The 17559-nt window shown below is 43.8% G+C and overlaps 1 protein-coding gene across 9 annotated transcripts in view; it reads right to left on the bottom strand.

The window, feature by feature from the left end:
• COL26A1 (collagen type XXVI alpha 1 chain) overlaps positions 1 to 17559 on the bottom strand; it is a 317198-nt gene that overhangs the window by 35562 nt on the left and 264077 nt on the right. For 7 of the 9 annotated variants that reach the window (XM_019493390.2, XM_019493387.2, XM_019493386.2 and 4 more), the window contains 4 exons: positions 10384 to 10537; positions 6520 to 6564; positions 3047 to 3163; positions 1408 to 1560 (listed from right to left, as the gene is read on the bottom strand). In XM_019493390.2, the coding sequence (XP_019348935.1) occupies positions 1408 to 1560; positions 3047 to 3163; positions 6520 to 6564; positions 10384 to 10537 (469 nt within the window). The remainder of the gene's footprint in view (positions 1 to 1407; positions 1561 to 3046; positions 3164 to 6519; positions 6565 to 10383; positions 10538 to 17559) is intronic. The other 2 variants (XM_014609847.3, XM_014609846.3) reach the window with 1 other exon arrangement.

Here is a 17559-nt window from a genome sequence, read left to right as displayed (position 1 = left end):
CCATTGGAACGAAAGGCTCTAGAGAAATGCACAATCACGTGAACAAAAGCCTCTTTTTTCGGGCTTTTGGGCTCTTTATAACTGTGTAGCACATGAATGCCACAGAAAGACTTTGCTCTGTAATAGACACATGGAAGCTAACAGAGAAGTGTGCAGGCAGAGATTTGTGACCGTCTTTTATATCTCACACCATTTTTAATTTCTTCTTTTTTTTTTCTTGCCTAAGGGCGTATATATCTGAAAGCTTGCAAATAACAAGTTTTTTTGCAACTATTTAGTTGGTTTAATAAAAGATATTACCTCTACCCAAAGACTTTGCCTGCCAGGTGGAGTGATTAAAAACTTCATGTGTATTGAAAACTTCTGTTTTAAGTCTATTTCTATCAAGTTCTGACCTGTCAACTGTGGCTTGATTCCTGCTCTGTTACCTCTGTGGTATTGCACTGCAATCCCAGGGCTTTTTTAGAGCAAAAGTTTCCCAAAGTATTATTATTCACACAAGAAATTTTTTCCTCCTCTGATTCAGAAGGAGAAAAGTCCAACAACTTGATTTTGACATCATAAAATTCTTGTCTCAATTCTCTGGATGAAGAAGGCAATCCCGGTGCAGTGGGGACAGAGTAAGATCAGCAGGGAGAGCCACCCAGAAGATAAATAACTAGAATGGATAAAAAAGGCAAGGAGCAATGGGTTGGAGTCCTTGAAGAGCAGGCAGGGGTACTGTGAGGCTCTGAAAGGTACAGAAGAACGAAAGCACTATTTCAAGAAGTTTATTATTCCAACTTATAGCAAACTGCTGAGGTCCATTTTGTAACTCCACCCCACTCTGAACAGGACCTCAAAGGGCTGCCATCTCTGAGAGGTAGATTGGTGGGCCACACACGAGCATCATGGCATTGTGACAGGTGTCATATGGCCTATGACAGTGCAACAGCATTATCCCCTGACCTCACATCACAAAAGCTCTGTATTTATGATACGGACCCTACATGTGACATTATGTAAGCCTCACAAGTTGATTCAGCATCTTTTTGGCAACATGCAGCAAAAAGGCTTTCATGGGGCATAGGTAACTGTTTAAAATTAGCAAGATCGCAGAAAAATCTCATCTCTTAAAGCAGTTTCACAAGCTACAGGGCTTAGTCTAGACACAAGCAACAACCTGAGCAAAGAGGTCAAGTTCATCATTAGAGATAATGAGCCAATTTGAATTCCTTTCATCCCCCAAACTTGTTTCAGCAGACACCTAGGAGTGAACTGGCATTAAAGAAGCATATGCATCTGTCATGTCTCAAGGAAAGCAGGAACACAGTAGTAGGTTGGTAGGGAGGGAGAGAAAAAGCAGGTGAGCTCTCTGCACAGACTACCTACAGATGCACTTGGAAGGACTCACCAGTAGAAACTTACTTTCTTTTTCAGCTGTGGGCTGCAGTGAGTAGAGAACCCCTTGCTGAAAGGTGAGGGGAAGGCCTGGGGTGACAGGTGGCCCCGGTGGTCCTGGTGGCCCTGGAATACCTATTTCTCCAGGAAGTCCTCTAGGCCCTTGAGGCCCCAGGAGCCCTAAAAAGAAACAGCAGAGAAGCTTTCAGTGCCATGGGGGATGTGCTAGCACCTGCACCGGTGCAGAATCCATACAACATCTGCCAAGCAGCTGCAAAGAAATGAATCTGGATCTAAACCTAGGAGATTCCCAGACCAGGCACAGGAGCTGTATGAGAGGTCATGAGCTTTCTCAGGTATCTTCATTTCAGAGTCCTGTTTTCAGTCTTAACTCCTATTAATGCCCACTAGTCAAGCTGAAAGAACTAGCTGGGAAAGATACCTTTCTTCAGTAGGGAAATCTCTGATGCCTCAGTATCAGGAGCAGGAAGAACAAAGCAAATTTACACAAGGCCACATAACTCCCTGGTGCTCACGTAGCATAGAAGGGAGTTGAAAAGGTTTTGCAGCAAGGCCCCTTCCTGTACAGTTTTGGCAAGGAGTATTCTTCTGATGAACTAAAGAGGGAGACGCTTAGGGAAGAGAGCCAAACCTCATTGCCTCAGTTTCCCCACGTGCAAAACAGGGCTGATGAGGTTTCCCTGGCTCACAGCTATAATAAGGTTTAATTCACCAAGGGTAAAATTCAGCCTGTGCAAAGGGCCAGTGTGAGTCAAGCAAAGTCCTCAGGTTGCTCCTCTGCAGAGGGGAGCATTACCCTTGTGTCTGTAAAGCATGTAAAAAAATCCTCAAATAGAAGACATTGGAAAAAGGCAAAGCCTTTGCCTTCCTGTGAGCAACCCCCTCAAGCAGAGACAGAAAACCTGATCATCTGACGGGCAGATCCATACTACTTTCTTTGGGGCTAGAGGCTTCTCCTGTTTCAGTCTCCGAGAACTTGAGAAGGCGGACACATCCCAGACTGGACCTCAGCCATTCCCTGGACTGCGGAAAATGTCGGGAAGTCTCCAAGGCCACTCTCATGTTTAAGGCATGCTCCAGGTTTCAAATGCTTCCCTCGACTGGAGATTTATGAAGCACAGAGGCCGCTGTCTGGCAGCTATTGTGTAGCATCATCTCTTTCACAAGATTTAGTAACATTCTGGGGGGGAAGGGAAGTCTCTGAGCTCAGGAAGTGGCTGTACAGTGAGAAAAGGGTCCTACTTTTAATCCTTTGCTTTCTGGTATGACAGCATCATAGTTTGGTGTTTGCTTGCCCCCTAAGTTTGACGCACCCAACACAAGAAGCAAAGTTCTTCCCCTTATACTATGCACATTCCCTGCAGAGAAGTGATAATGGGATAGAGTGATTAAAGGGTTAAACAAGAAACCCCAATAATTGATTTCAGCTCCACGGAAGTGGCCTGGGAACGTCAACGTTAAAATTTGCCAACTTGGGCCCAATCCTGCTAGGAGCTGAGAGCCTTCAGCTGATTCACCAGTATGAGCCAAAGATGGCCAGTAGCTCCTTTGATTTAACCCATTTGTGTGGAGATCGCACTAACAATTTAGCTACAGTGTCAAGAGCTCCCCAGAAAGGTGGGGAGCGTTCCCATCCAAGACTCACCTGGTGGTCCTGCGGGCCCCTTCTCACCAGGCAGTCCCCTTTCTCCCTTTGGTCCTGGTGGTCCTGGAAGCCCAGCTGGTCCAATTGGACCTGGAGGCCCAATCTGTCCAGGTGCCCCTGCGAACATTCAAACGGGAAATGAGGACACAGTGCAGATGTTTATACCATCAGTTTGGTCCAGGGGGGAAATACAGCCTTGATCGGTTAGGGCGGCTGACAGTAGTCGGTACACATCAGTGACAACAGCCTACCAGAATATAGGGCCTGTGGGCTCAGTCATCTGGAGTAGCTCATAGTGCAGGCTGAAAAAAAGCAGCAAGTCCCTGGCAAGAGCCTGCTGCTGGCATCAACATCTGCAATAATGAGCAAATGGTACCCACTGCAGCTGTGGTGTGCTGGCCAGTACAAAACTGCCCCTGCAGCTGGCCCTCTTCCCACCAAGTGCTTCTACAGGGCAGGATTTTGCCGACAACCTTGATCTGGTCTTAACCTGCTTAATCCAGGCAGATTTTTCCCCATAGAAATTTACTACAGCAAAAGATGTGAAAGAATCCAGACTGGCAGCAGTATAAAAGCAAGTAAAATACTGATTCACATGTGATAGGAGGGATATACCACTAGGAGATAGTTTCTTATACAAGGGGGTTGTCTACCTCATCTGTTCACTGGGTTTCAAACATTTAAAGCACGTCCCATTTAACACAACATCTCCCATGGCAAGGAACATGCCTGATTGAACCACATCCAGTCAGGCATGCATGGCAGTTAGATATATCAATTTGTATCACTGAGCAGGGGGAAGAGCAGAAAGAGATCATGGAAGTAATGCAATAACTCCAGTGAGTTACAGAGCAATTCCTCCAAAGCCCTGCATCAGCAGACAGAAGGTGAGCAGAGCAGGCTGTAGTTTATATGTAATCCGGAAGGAAGCTCTTACTGTAGGCAATAAATAAAGTAAAGGTTTAATACTTGAACAGTTCTGCTGTTTCCTCTGCACTTCCAGAATAATAACCCTTAGCCCTTGTACAACATTATACTAAGCACCATGTCTCTGCTGATCTATTCAGGTAATAAGTGCTTTGGCCAGGTAAATTTAAACTACTGAACAGACATTATTTAATATAGAGAGATGTGTACATGTTTTTGACCCTGCTGAAGGCAAGTGTCCAACTTTGAGAGCACTTGATAAATAAGTATCAGTTCTGGGGCTAGAAGAGCCAGGAATCTCTGGGTTTCAGCTCTGTGCTACCAAGAAGCTTAGACTGCTTGAAAATAGAGATGAAGCAAAGCTACAGAGTCTATAGGACTTCCTGTCTGCATTCGCAGTTTGGAGAGTTCAGATGTGGGGTCTTGGTTTCAGCCCATCTTTAGTTGTAAACAAAGCAAATGAAAATGCTTATGTTCATAAACAGAACAGAGACCAGGTTTTGTCTTGATAAGCTTGGAAACTCTCATTTCCCTTTTTCTCCCTCCCCTCTACTATGTATGAAGAAGCACCAGGCTCTCTGAGCTCTTTCCCAAGTGACTGCTTCAAGAGATGGGTGGGATGGGCTGGCCAGGGAGCAGTTTCATTGCCCCTGCCTACTGGAAAGGGCAACCTACAATACAACTTGATCTCATGAGACTAGCAGCTCCAGGAGGTTCAGACCTAACCCTCACTTGCCTGTCTTCAATAGACAGACCCAGTTCCCATCCTGAGGATACAGTACTGCCTGACTAGGCCTCCACATGCACACTCAAATTACCTGCAGCTCTTAGAGCTGTTAGTCTCAAGACATCAAGCTTTCTGAAAGACTCCCTCCCACCACCCTTCTCTCTTTCAATCAATCTAGGAAGAGTGAAAAAAGGCATCTTTTCTCCTGATATTTTGGCATTTCTATTCTGATTGCCAGCTAGAACCAGGAAGTTCAGAGTGGTGGGAGTTGAATTCAGATTTTGTTAGTTTTTAATTTGAATATTTTATACCATCAAACAAGGTTCAGTTCAGTTTGATTACACTGAACAAAGATTTGGGGTGGCTTTTACATTTGATTGAAGCCAGTTTGTTAATGTACTGAATGAAAAAAACTAAGGCTTTCTTATATCATGGATTGGGAATGGAACACTTTTAACACCCTCAGATGATGCGTTTAGCAAACTCAGGCAGGTGGACAATAGTCTCTTTAAGAGAAGGCCAACCATGTTGAGGACTGTGAATAACTGTGAACACATGCAGAAAGAAATGCAAAACCTTCATTGCTGAAAATCCCTTCCTGCACAAAGGAAGGAAGAAAAGAAATATTGACAGTCTTCAGGTACCACATGCTGAGCTGTTGAACTTGGGTCAAAATGTGCCCCTGGGTCATATAAAACAGCTTCAATCAAGTTCACCCTTTATAATTCAATCCTGTTAACTTGTGCAGACCAAGAGCAATCATTTGCTGCCAGCATCCTCAATCATGCCATTACAGCAGAGATTTAAAGAAGATGGCACTTATTTCCCTGCAGGTAGAAAGTGCTAACGGAAGAACTTCAAGCTGCAGCAGGGAGCGGTGTGTCAGACAAATGCTCAAGCTGCTGACAAATGGTGTTACCAGATCAAGAGAGACAAATACAAAGAAAAAAAGGGGGAGGAAGGAAGAAATGAATTCAGGAAAAACCTGATGCTGAGCTGGTGTAAATCAGTTATTGCTCTACTGGTGTCTTTCACAGTATTGAAGTCAACTGAGAGATGCTGAGTTACATCAACTGAGAATTTGGCCTACTGTCTCTTATTTTTGGGAAGTGAGAGTCACAGGGGAAGGGAAAGAAAAAAGGTGGCTGAGTGGCCTAATGGCTCATGCACCAGATTTGCACTAAGGACAACTGAATTCTATTACTGGCTCTGCCAACGCTTCATCATGTGGCTTTTGTCAAGTCATGCCACTTCTCTATGCCTGCTTTCCTTTCTAGCCTAGTTCTATCTTGTATAATTAGACTGGAAGGTCTTTGGGGAGAGGTTCTTTAGGGGTCTTTGTCCAGAGCCTAATATGATGAGCCTGGTGTAATCACAGTTGAGACCTCTACAGTTAGGTCCTAGGTGGGGTGTTTGTAATGCAAATAATTACATGTCTACTAGACCCAGCAGCATCTCTAACTATCTCCCACCTCCCACTGTCCATCTGGAGTAGCAGTTTTATCCTTGGCTTGAGCAGCTGGCATTCTGAATTCCCCAGGATCTGGCTATGAGGACCGATGATCTTTGTCCCTGTGGAGTGAAATACAGTGCCAACAACAGAAGGGTTGGACAAACCGAGGAAGAGACCAATCTGTTTCAGCACCTGCAGGGCACTAGATTACTATGGATCCTTAACTGTAGAATTACAGGTTGCTTCTTCCATGTCAGGCGGAAAATTTTAATTATACTATATTTCGGGAAGCACCATACAGGAAAGATCACAGCAGCATGTTGTGCTTTGAAAGAAGGAAAAAAACCCCCAACATCAGTCACTTACCCTGTGGTATCAGCTGCTCCTCAACACCTTGGTCTCCTCTGGGTTCTAATTAAAAGTGTAGGGGGAAAATGTATGTGAAAAATACTTCTCCCATTGCCAACTGTTTTGGTCTGATTGCTATTTTTTTTTAATACTCAGTAAAAAGTCTCCCTGTTGATTAACAAGCTGATCAGAAAGGCCAGGAAGCCAGCAGCACAGCTGTCTCAACAGCTCTGATTGCTTTTTAAATGATTGTCTATTCTCAGCCTTGTCAGTCAGGGAAGAAATGGCAACCCTAGTAAACAGTAGCAAGTTTTCCTGGATCTTCGCCTGGAAAGACCTCAGCCAACTCAAAGCTAAAAGGTTGTTCTTAAACATTCCCACCATCCCAAGCATCTAGCTCAAACCAACCATATTGACTCTTTGTGGTAGCGTTCTGCTCTTTGTCTATCTGTCAGCTCTAGGAGTCGGTAAAAGCGCAGGGATTGGCTTGGATACATTTTAACTCAAAAAAATATAAAAAACCTGAGACAATACAGTGATTATTGTCCACAGAAATCTAATGTGGAAGGAAGGGAGAGAGATGTGCAAACATTTTCCGATTAAGCCCCAAACCACAAAAAAACATTTTTTGGCTTCCACTTAATCTAAGATCATACTCATTGAAATATTTACTGAGGTTCATAAGCTTCTTAAGGGAATTTTGAGCAGTAAATTACAGTCCTATGGTGAAGCCGTGTGCTATTGGTTATTTCCTAAGGTTCCAGCCTGAGACTGTGTGAAGTTCACTGAGTTTTGACCAAACTTTGCCTTGAGTTTTTGGCTCCCTCTGGACTGTAAATACAAACTGAATTTGAGGAGCCAATGGGGATCAAAATTCAAGACACATTCCTAGCAAATAAAGGCAATCACATTTGCATAGCTCTAGCCCCCCCCCCCCCCAAATAGCACATTTCATTTGCCCATAATATATTAATGATCCGGTCAACTATTGTAGACGGCAGAAATATTTTAACTTGACTTCAAATAGCATGGTGCACCTCAGGTTTCCACTGATTACACAAGATCTGCAGTGCATAATTCATACTAGACCAAATGGATTGAAGCAACGATAATGGTAGCAAAGATTCAGGGCTATAATATAGCTGAACAAGATTCTCCAGAAACATTGTGATTCTTATTCCTGGGACACAAGATTTCAGGCACAGCTTAGACTACAGTTTTTCATACAGTGGTCCACAGATCAGCAGTGCTTGGCATACTGAATTTTCCCCACCATTTTCAATGAAAGGTTCAATAACAACATTGTGTGCTGTCCTGTGAGAATTTTGCAAAGGTCTGTTGGTTAAAAGCATCTAGGAACCACTGCCTAAGGCGATAATTCACTCTGGGGTATGAGGACCCACACAATAGAAAGTGCAGAGTTTGTTTTTTTTAAGTGTGGCTTTCAAATGTCCCTAAAATCTGGATGCGACTGGATGACAGATTCTGTCTAGGCCTACTTCACTGGGAGCCAGTCTTTTAACAACAGTGGCAATGACTTACAAGGAAAGAAACTTCCCTTTGCACTTAGAACACAAGGGAAGATTATTGCCTACATGGAGTCCTGAGGAATAAAGGAGTTTAAATGGGGTGACTGGAGGTCTTCAGGTCTCCTCTGGGACTGAGCAGTGGGATCAGGTGTAGGTGTAGGTGCAGAGAGACCCCAAAAACAAAAATAAATGACATGGAAAACATGGAATAATCTTATAATGGACATGGGGGGAAAGGCTGCTGTAATTCAATTATTAGCAGCTGTAGCTGCAGTTCTGAAAATACTTTGCAGTATTAAAGAACCTCCCCCCATATTGTGGTATCCTGTCATATTATGACATCTGGTCTGTGTTGGCTGTAGCCATGCTCCAAGTCGGCTGCAGTCATGAAAAGCTGAAGAGCTGCCATAAACTGTTCTTAAAAAAAAAAGGATTAGGTCCCATGGAGGATAAAGAAGAACCCTGGGAGCAGGGAAAGTAACTGATAGACAGTGCCTTGGAAACAGAGTGAAGATCCTGAAACAAGGATGGCGAATGTCAAGGTCAAAGAAATGCAATGCCTGGTGATCTGTCTGGCCAAGACAACTGAGCTGGAGGTTTGTTTTAAGCATATTTCTTCTCATGCCACAAGAGGGATCATAAAACAGACCATTCTGTTTATGGGAAATTTAAAAAGGTATCATGCTTAGTGCAACTGATCAGTTGTCAACAGAAAAGCCATCCGGCTAAATACAACCAAGACACCCCCTTGCGCTGCTCATCCCCAGGAGAGTGCTACATTCTGAGCATGTGAGGTGTGCGTTAGCTGTCCCATCTGTGGTCCCCTTGGGTCTCTGTATTTCTTCAGGAATGCTTCAGTCTATCCAAGCCTGAAAATCAACATCCACAGTATATGAACATTTACAAGACACAGGACAGCATGCGAGTTCTACTGATGGTAATGGAACTTAGCCTCAGCGATATCAGGATTCAGCCCTTAGGAAACTCTTGCGCCAAAAGAAAGTAAGATCTTAATGAGAGACCATCAAGAGGCTGACAAAATGGACCTGTTTTTCCCCCCTCTTAAATTTGGCCACTCCCTTCCCAGAATGCAGCTGCTTCTCCTATAGTTTATCCCAAGGAAAGGTAACAGCAAGAAAGGAAGAGCTCTACTTCACTTAGGGACAATTCTCACTGTGGTATGAGTGTCAGTAATGGGCTTTGAGGAAGGCACATCCAGTTTCCCCTGTCTAAGAGTCACTTTCAGATGAGATAATCCCAGATCATTCCATAAAAACAGAAGAACAAGTTTGTTTTACTTCTAGTTCATCTACATCTCAGCTTTGTTCTTCCAGAGAGAAGGAACAATGAAGCCTACCAAGCCATACTGAACAAACAGGCTGTCTAAACCGTACATACAGATCCCATTCTTGCACATGAATTTGCACTTGAGCCTATGGTGCATCAGTGTATGAACACATCTGTGTTTGCAATTTAGTAGAATTGGTCACAGAGCAACCTTCTCACTCAGCCTCAACTGGGGGGAAGATCAAGGTCCAAATATCTCAGACGGCTCTGGTGTCTATAATGGAAACCTCAGATCTGAATAGCCTCAACATTCAGGAAGAGTGGCTCCCTGGATATGATCCACCTGTAGAAAGGCGACATAGTGACGTGCTACATTGCCAGACAGCACGCTACAACGACATAGCAATCACACGGGTCTACACATGATCGGCAGCTACACTGCCATAGCGACGCGCTCCCCCATTTTGGTGCACTGCTACAGCAACATAGCGGTTTGGGCTATTACAGTGCCGCACTGCCGTGCTTTAGTACTTCCAAAATGGCAATGTGTAGACTAAAGCACGGCGACGTGCAACTCACGTAACTGTTAGTTATGAAAACATGTCCTGCCATGTGCATTTCCTCTTCGTAGTGAATATTCTCAGCTTAGTTGAAGCTCAGATTTCCGCACTGCAAGTGCAAAGCCAACGGCAGATGCAGATTCAGCACCTGTGCCAATGACCGTCTAATTTGCACCTGCCATAAAGTAACCTAAAGCACAAGAGCCAGGACTTACTATTTGCAACTCCCTGAAGGAAAAGGAGTATATATGTCTTGGGCCCACAAGAGGGAATCTGCCCATCTGACAATCTACCCCTATACTATTTGTTGTCTTTATATTAGAAGGAAAGAACTGGAAAGATTTCACTCCTGGTTGTGGACTGTATCAAAGCCAAGTGCAGTGCACTATTTGAGACCAAGTTGTACAGAAGCAGCCTATTTATTGATCACCATATAGAGCTCAGATTTGGATTTGTACTAGGTATCAGGGCACTAATGCATGCAGTCAGAGTAAAGGTTGTCTTACCAGCTGATCCCACTGTCTTCCTTAACACAGTCCCAGGGTTTAGCAGGGGAATGGCATCTGGTAGCAAACCATCATACCATCTGCCTGTTGGCCTAGGGATTGGCAGGTCATTCTCCAGAGCTGGGGTTCTCTCTGCAGCCTCAAGCAGAAGAATCTAGATATAGAAAGAAAAATGGTGTCAGCATAGCTCTCTGTTCAGACTGGACTCAGAAGGGCTGACCCCTCAATCAGCTATTAAGGTAATGGGAGCTGCAGGACTTGATCCTGAAAGGTTCTGCATGAAACCAGCTCAGATTACTACAAGTAACAGACTGCTGCACATAGGTATGGGCAGAATTTCAGTGTTTGAATTAAGCTCCATAAGTTTTCTGGAAACAGGACATAATTAGCTAATGAAGAGCTTTGGGGTGCTTCATAATGCTGCACCCCCTGAACTGGACTTCAGAATATGCTTTGCAGTTTGCAGGAAATATTTGGCACCAGGAAGGATGGGAGACTTAATGAGAAAAGCAATGTGCTAGGAGGGAATAGAGTTGGACAGAGCCTAATGCCTCCAAGTCATTTGTTCATATCTTTCTCAGAAATCCCTCAGGTGGTCTTAGTATCAGCACTGTCTGCATTTTTTTAATTTTCGACATTTGTGGAATTTGAAGAGGCAAATTAAAATGTTTCTACACGATATTTCCCAGTTTTCAAACAAATCAAAAGCTGGTGGAAACTGGTTCACCTTTGAAACACAATTTTTTTTGGAAAAAGGAGTGAATGGGTAGAAATTGTTTTAAAAAGTAATGAACATTTTACCTACCAGCTCTGCTAAACCTATGCCAAGCTACTCAGGATGCCAGCTCTCCTACAGCATAGACCACTACTGCCAAATACATTTTTTCATTTACAAGTTGCACCTTCCCCCAAAACTCAGTCCTCCAAAGCTGGGTGCGTGTTTTAAGCGGAGAAACTGATTTCTGCACTGGAATTAAAGCATAGGGATGCTATAATGGCTGCTGGGCTTCTGCTCTTCTGCAAGCCTCGCAGGGGGAGGGAAGGAAGTGCAGTCTTCACTCCCAGTTAGTTTTAACCCTTTCACAGCTGCTGCTGAATTGGCAGCAGCTTTAGGTTGAGCAGCCAAAAACTAGCTGTAGTTGTGAGAAGGTTAAAACTGTAGTCAAGATTTAGCCATGACCGGAAAAATCTTAAGGTGAATGAACGTCTTGTTTAGGGACATCTGGTACGTAAGAAAAAAAAAGAAACATTGCAGTGCTGTCTGCACCTACGTTGTTTGGCTCTTAGAACCAACTGGGATGATATTCCTTTTGCGATTTGTTCAGTACCAAGCAGGCTAGCACTGCTGTAGATAACATAGTACTGCTATGTTTGTACAGCAAAATAAACAGAAACCAAGACAAAGACCAAATGTTTGGTAAGAACTCAGTCACTTCTTTGGGAGAAGCATGGCCAAATTTCTCATAGCAAGGAGCTTCAGTCCAAAAAAATATGGCACTTTCAGCAGGAACTTATCTGTAAATATCATGCTAGATCAATGGGTCACTCTTGACTTGAGGGGAAGTCCAGTACTTCTGTCTTGTATAGCATTGTATATGGAAAGCCCTTTGGAAAGCTCCAAGTGACATGCTGATTTAGCACGAAAGAAAATAGAGAGTGTTCGACTCCAAATGACCCAACTAAATGACTGGAAATTTTTAGCCTTATATGCTGCATTTATTTCTACATCATAAAATCAGGCTATTGTAAATAAAAAGGACAAGTTATTTCTTTACTTGCAAATATTACAAAGTTTATCATTTATTTATTATGATGCACAGTTAGAGCCAATAATGCAGCAAAGCCAAAAACAATGAACTTTCTCCAGAACATATTATTCTGACAAGCTCATCAGAGACTAATTAAATTGGGAGCGAGGTTAAGTGCAAAGGAATGGAACCCTTAGCTGGCATAAATTAGTAGACCTCCTCCTTGACTTTAAGGACAGTGTTCTCATGACTGGGTGTCTTGCTCTCTAAATGTGAAGTGGATGAGGCAGGAAACCAAGAAGAAATAGGCTACCATGACCCCCTAAATTTAATGTCACTCCTGTCGGTGGTATTGTGTCTGGAGTGAATTTGGTTCAGCAAGTTTTCCTCCATCCATTTACTTTCCTGTTCCTATTTAGGAGAAAGCATGGTCTCAGTAAATACCTAAGCATGTGCTTTAAATCAAGCTTGTGCTGACGTCCCATTGGCTTAAGACTTAAGTGTGAAATAAGGGCCAGATTCTATTCCACAAATATGGCGCCTAAGTGGGATCCAGCTTGATTTCTTGAAATGCCAAACGTAAGTCAGTCCTCTTTGTCCTCATTGCTTTTTTGTGACTTAGTCTTCAGGATAAAATGAGGGTGTGCTACAAATGTAGAGGCATAAATGGATTGTTCAGCATTTGAACAAGGCAGAATAGGATTCCATGTAAGGCCATTTCCTGTTCCACCTCTGAGATGCGTAAGTCCTTTCCTGAACGTGAGTTCATGCTGTTATTTCCCTCACAAATTGGCTGTATAATGTTGCTGAATAACAGCTGCCATATCCCAGTGCTGAGGTGGCTTCTTTTCAGCACTGAGGGAATGTGAAGGGATCCCTTTGTGAACCGTTTAACACTTAAGTGCTCTGGTTCATGTTAGAAGTGCTATGTCAAGGGACATATTAAATCCATAACAACTGCCAGAATATAACGCAATACAGGATTTCAAGGCCCTGTCCAACAGCATTATTAGCCAAGCTGATAGAAATCTAATGAAGTTTGCATCTGGAATGGAGCAGGTCCAAATCACTTTTATGTGTGATAATAAAAACGCGTTGCTGCATAATCAGCATTGAGTGGTGACAACAGAGTCCTTTTCATTAAAACAAGGTTTTAAATGAATACCTGCTGATGAGTGCTGTAAAAGATTTAAAGGCATGTACAAAATAATCCTAAATGCTTTTTTTCTTTGGTGGGAGGTAGGGGGTGGGGGGTGTTCATTTTTGCTTTTTTACAAATTGACTGTATAGCCTGAACAGTCCTTATGGCATGAACCATAGTTGCTGGTATATTTTCTAAAGGCACAGAATGGTTTCTGATAGCAAGATTTAGGACTTCTAAAGCTGCTAAGAAATTATATTCTCTCAAATGAAATTGAGATGGGTTTTGAGAAATAATGTGGCGGGGAGGGGAACTGCCTGCTAATTTACACTTTAATTCTGCTTTGAGCATCAGTCTGTACACTTGTAAAGTGGGTGTAAATTCACCCCGATTAGTGGAAAAAAGCTTACAGCCTTTTCGTGCATTTCTGTGGTGTGTTGGCCTTTGGCAGAAGTATGAAATCACACATTCTGCTTACAGCTCCTTCTGCAAAGAGGATTAATTAGTTCACGTCTGTGTGTGCTGTGCTTGTTTCCTATGCTTCAGATGCAAACAGGGAATCTGTTGTGCTGAAGTACAGAAACACAGAAAACACATGTAGGTTTAAATGAAACAACAACATGGATCAGGTTGGAGCAAATCACTGCAGGGCTTTTTCTTCCACTGCGTGTGGCACAAAACGCAGCATGGTCCTAACAAGGATTTATGCTTGGTATGTTCTCTTAAAGCGCAGTGAACCAGAAGTCAAGTCCAAGTCTAAGCATTCAACAAAACTGAAGCCTTTAGGCCATCTATTGAGTCACCGTGTATTGGTCATTGCTGGAAATAGGAGTTAACAGACAAAAGGTCTGATATGGTATAACCCAATATTCCTCTAGCATATGTTAGGAGGGAACAAACTAACAGCTGAAGTCGGAGCAGGAGTCAGCCTTCCTTCATTTCTTTTCAAGTTTTGCCTATAATTTTGCTTGCATTTAAAAAGTAGAAATAGCATAGTAAGACTACAATAATGATGAAATAGGAAGCTATGGAAAAGTAGTCCTAGAGCAGTGGTTCTCAACTTGTTTAGGTTTAAGGTAGCCCTCGATACCCCTCAGAAAATGCCAGCTCTGAATTTTCCCCCAGTTTTTGACTGTCGAAAAATAATAGAGCAAATCTTCTGTTACAAAGAACTCACTGCTCCACAGGTGAGAATGTTTTTCACACCATGGATTCTTATTTGAAATCTCTGTGTGTATTTTGTGAGGCATGTTGGCACAGTGGTAACATTGTGTGACGCCCAACAGCACCCTAGAAAGGATCTCAAGGCAGCCCAGGGTGCTGCAACAACCAACACTGTCCTAGAGCAACCTGAAATCCCTTGTTAAACAGGGCACTGAGCTGAAGGGGTGTAGGAAATGGGAAGTTTGGACTAACATCCCTTTCCGAATTGTACAGAAACAGTTGTTTCTCACCTTCGCATCCTACAGCCCTTGATTCTGTTTGTCAATATAACATTTCAGTAGACTTGAGACATAACAAAAATGTCTCCAAAAAACCCGAGAGCTCATTGTAAGTAGGTTCAGATGTGGCAGAACATCTAAGCTATTCAGAGCTGGAGCAAAAGCAAAGCAGCACACGGTGCTTTTTTGGCAAAGCAGCACACGGTGGTTTCCAGGCAATCTTCAGATTATCCTCGCACAGTAAAGGAACGGGTCATAAGCTCAGCCTCCCTTCTTACCTTTCTGATGCTCTTCACCCCATACGTGTGATGAACAGGAAAGGGACAGCTTGACTTCCTGAAAGTTCAAAGTCAATGCACTGAGGTCCAGGACACTAGGCTTCCCTTTAGATCAGGGGCAAGCAATTATCTTGGGTGGAGGGCCACTTAATGAGGTTTGGTGAGTTGCCGAGGGCCGCATGGGTAGCCCTGCCCCTTGACAGTTGCCCTGTCCCCTTGTCACCATCTTCAGACCAGAAGTCTCACCCCTAACCCCTGACCTTTGCCACTGGAAGCCCCTCCCCTTGCCCTCCGAAAATATTCCTTTTGGGAGGGAGGGTACAGGGTATGTTGGGGGGTTGTGTATATGTGGGGGGTTGTGGGGGCAGGGTGTGGGTGTGTGAGGGAGGGTGGGTGTCCCCACACCTCCCACCCTCCCTCATGTCCACATGCTGCCCACCCGACCACCAGCCCCAGCCCTGTGCTCCTGCCCAGCTGCAGCCCTATCCCCGCTGCCTCCCTACTTGCTGCCTGGAGCCAGCAGGAGACTGGGGAAGTGGAGCAGGCCCCTGGGGGTTGCAGCAGCGGTAGCAGCAGCCCCGCACAGAAGCTGTGTGCTGGCCGACTGGGCCCTTCCACCCACTCGCGGGCAGAAGGGCTGGGTGGGTCACAACTTGTTGGTGAGCACTGGGGGCCAAGTGAAAGTGCTTGGTGGGCCCGATCCAGCTTGTGGACTGTATTGTGCCCGCCACCCCTGCTTTAGAGGGAATACACAAAGGTGTTGGGGATCATCTGATAAATTCCAGGATGGATCATATTAAACAGGTAACTTCTGGTCAACGAGTGTTAGCAGAAAACATTCTTCTCCATATTTAAAAGGGAAAGGATTGTTTAGGATTTCAGCTCAACAACTACAGACTTGAATGTAAAACTTTAAAAAAAATGAAATTCCCCTGCTTTTGCAAAGATGTTTGAATGATGAAAGATGTTTGATGTGCGCTCCCCGGCAGACCCAGAAGTGGACCGGAAGTGGTTCTGGTCCACTTCTGGGTCTGCTGCTGAGTGCGCTGGGGAGCCCCCCGTGTTTCTGTGGGACGCTCCATGCTTTGCACAGCCCTTATAATTCCCTATTAAATTCTGTAGGATGGTTCAAAAGAGACCTACAGGGAGGATCTCACTGTCCTGTGAAGTGAACTGAAAACAAAGGAGGGAAAAACCCTAGAAAACCTGGGCTGATGTGTTGGTTTGGATGAAAATCAGGCCAAGGTCAGTGGGGTAGCAAACCGGCCAAGCCTCACCTGAGACATTTAAACCCTGTGATTAGAAACTGTCAGATCTCATATTGTTCTCTAAGCCCAACAAACTACTACAAGGGGAAAGGATCCAATAATTTTTTAGATGCCAGGCTAAGAGTTCATTGTAGAAAGCAAAGTGCACCGCTGAGCTCAGAGTGAAATTGGATTCCCAACATTACTTAAAAACACCTGATAAAAATATTCCACAGCTCTACCTCACCTGCACTCCCCAACTGCACCATTCGTCTTTGCCCTATTAATTACTTGTTACCTGCTGCGGACATAAAAACGCCCAAGGTTTGCAGCCACAGACCCAGGCCAGTTCAAGATGAAGTCAGAATTGTGTAAGCAATATCTGCTTTCACCAATAGTTTAAACATACAATTTCTGGTTATCATTAAGGAAAAAGACCTGTGCTGTAATGCTCACCAGCCTTAAACAACCTGATGCTTCCTTGTGTCCTTTATCATTTGCTTGTCCTCCCAAGGAAAGCATCACAAACAGAAGACTGTATTAAGAAAAAAATATGGGGTCTGATTCTTTAACAAGTTATTTCAGGATAAATTAGATACAACACCAGCCTAAAGGAATGAGCCTGATTCTTCTCTTACTGATACTGACACAAATCTGGAGAAACAATATTAGAATTTCCCCCTAAAGCCTGAATGGAAACGTTAGGCCACAAGTAAAAATTATCAGAGGATCTGAATACCTAACTTTCCCCAGCTCCTTTGAAATCCCCTGTAAGACATCTTTTACGCACAGTAACTGATACTGATCTGCCAAAATACCCCCTTGCATTAAAGAAAGTCTTGCATGTGACATTCCCACGTGGCAGCCTTGCATAAATATTTATCATCCCAGGTTCAGAATTTGCTCTGCAAAAATAAGCTACATGCTGGGGGGAGGGTGGGAGAGAATTTTCCAAGATTATAGAAATTTTAAACACTTTGAAAGCAAAATGCAGAGCTTAGGTAATAGGGTTGCTTTCCTTCCTTTCATTGTGCGAGATGGGTTATAGCACTTGCTGACCACATGGGAGAGCCTTAGGTCACAATCGCTGGGAAAGATTTTTCTACCAAACTTGGCTGTGATAAGAAGTAGTGAGGGCCAGGAATTATTAGGATTTAGGATGAAAGGATTTCAATTGTCATTCTTAACCACAGTAGTATGTTCAAATGAGAGGGAAGCCAGACCTAAACTTCCTAAAAGATCCTGATCTGGGGGTTAACGATTGCTTTACAGAGAGACCACACAAGCCAGCTGGAAAGTTCAGACTTGGATCCTGATGCA

This window comes from Alligator mississippiensis, chromosome 14 (genome assembly GCF_030867095.1).
Source record: "Alligator mississippiensis isolate rAllMis1 chromosome 14, rAllMis1, whole genome shotgun sequence".
In the NCBI taxonomy this organism is placed as follows: domain Eukaryota; kingdom Metazoa; phylum Chordata; order Crocodylia; family Alligatoridae; genus Alligator; species Alligator mississippiensis.
This window is presented reverse-complemented; position numbering and strand designations above follow the sequence as displayed.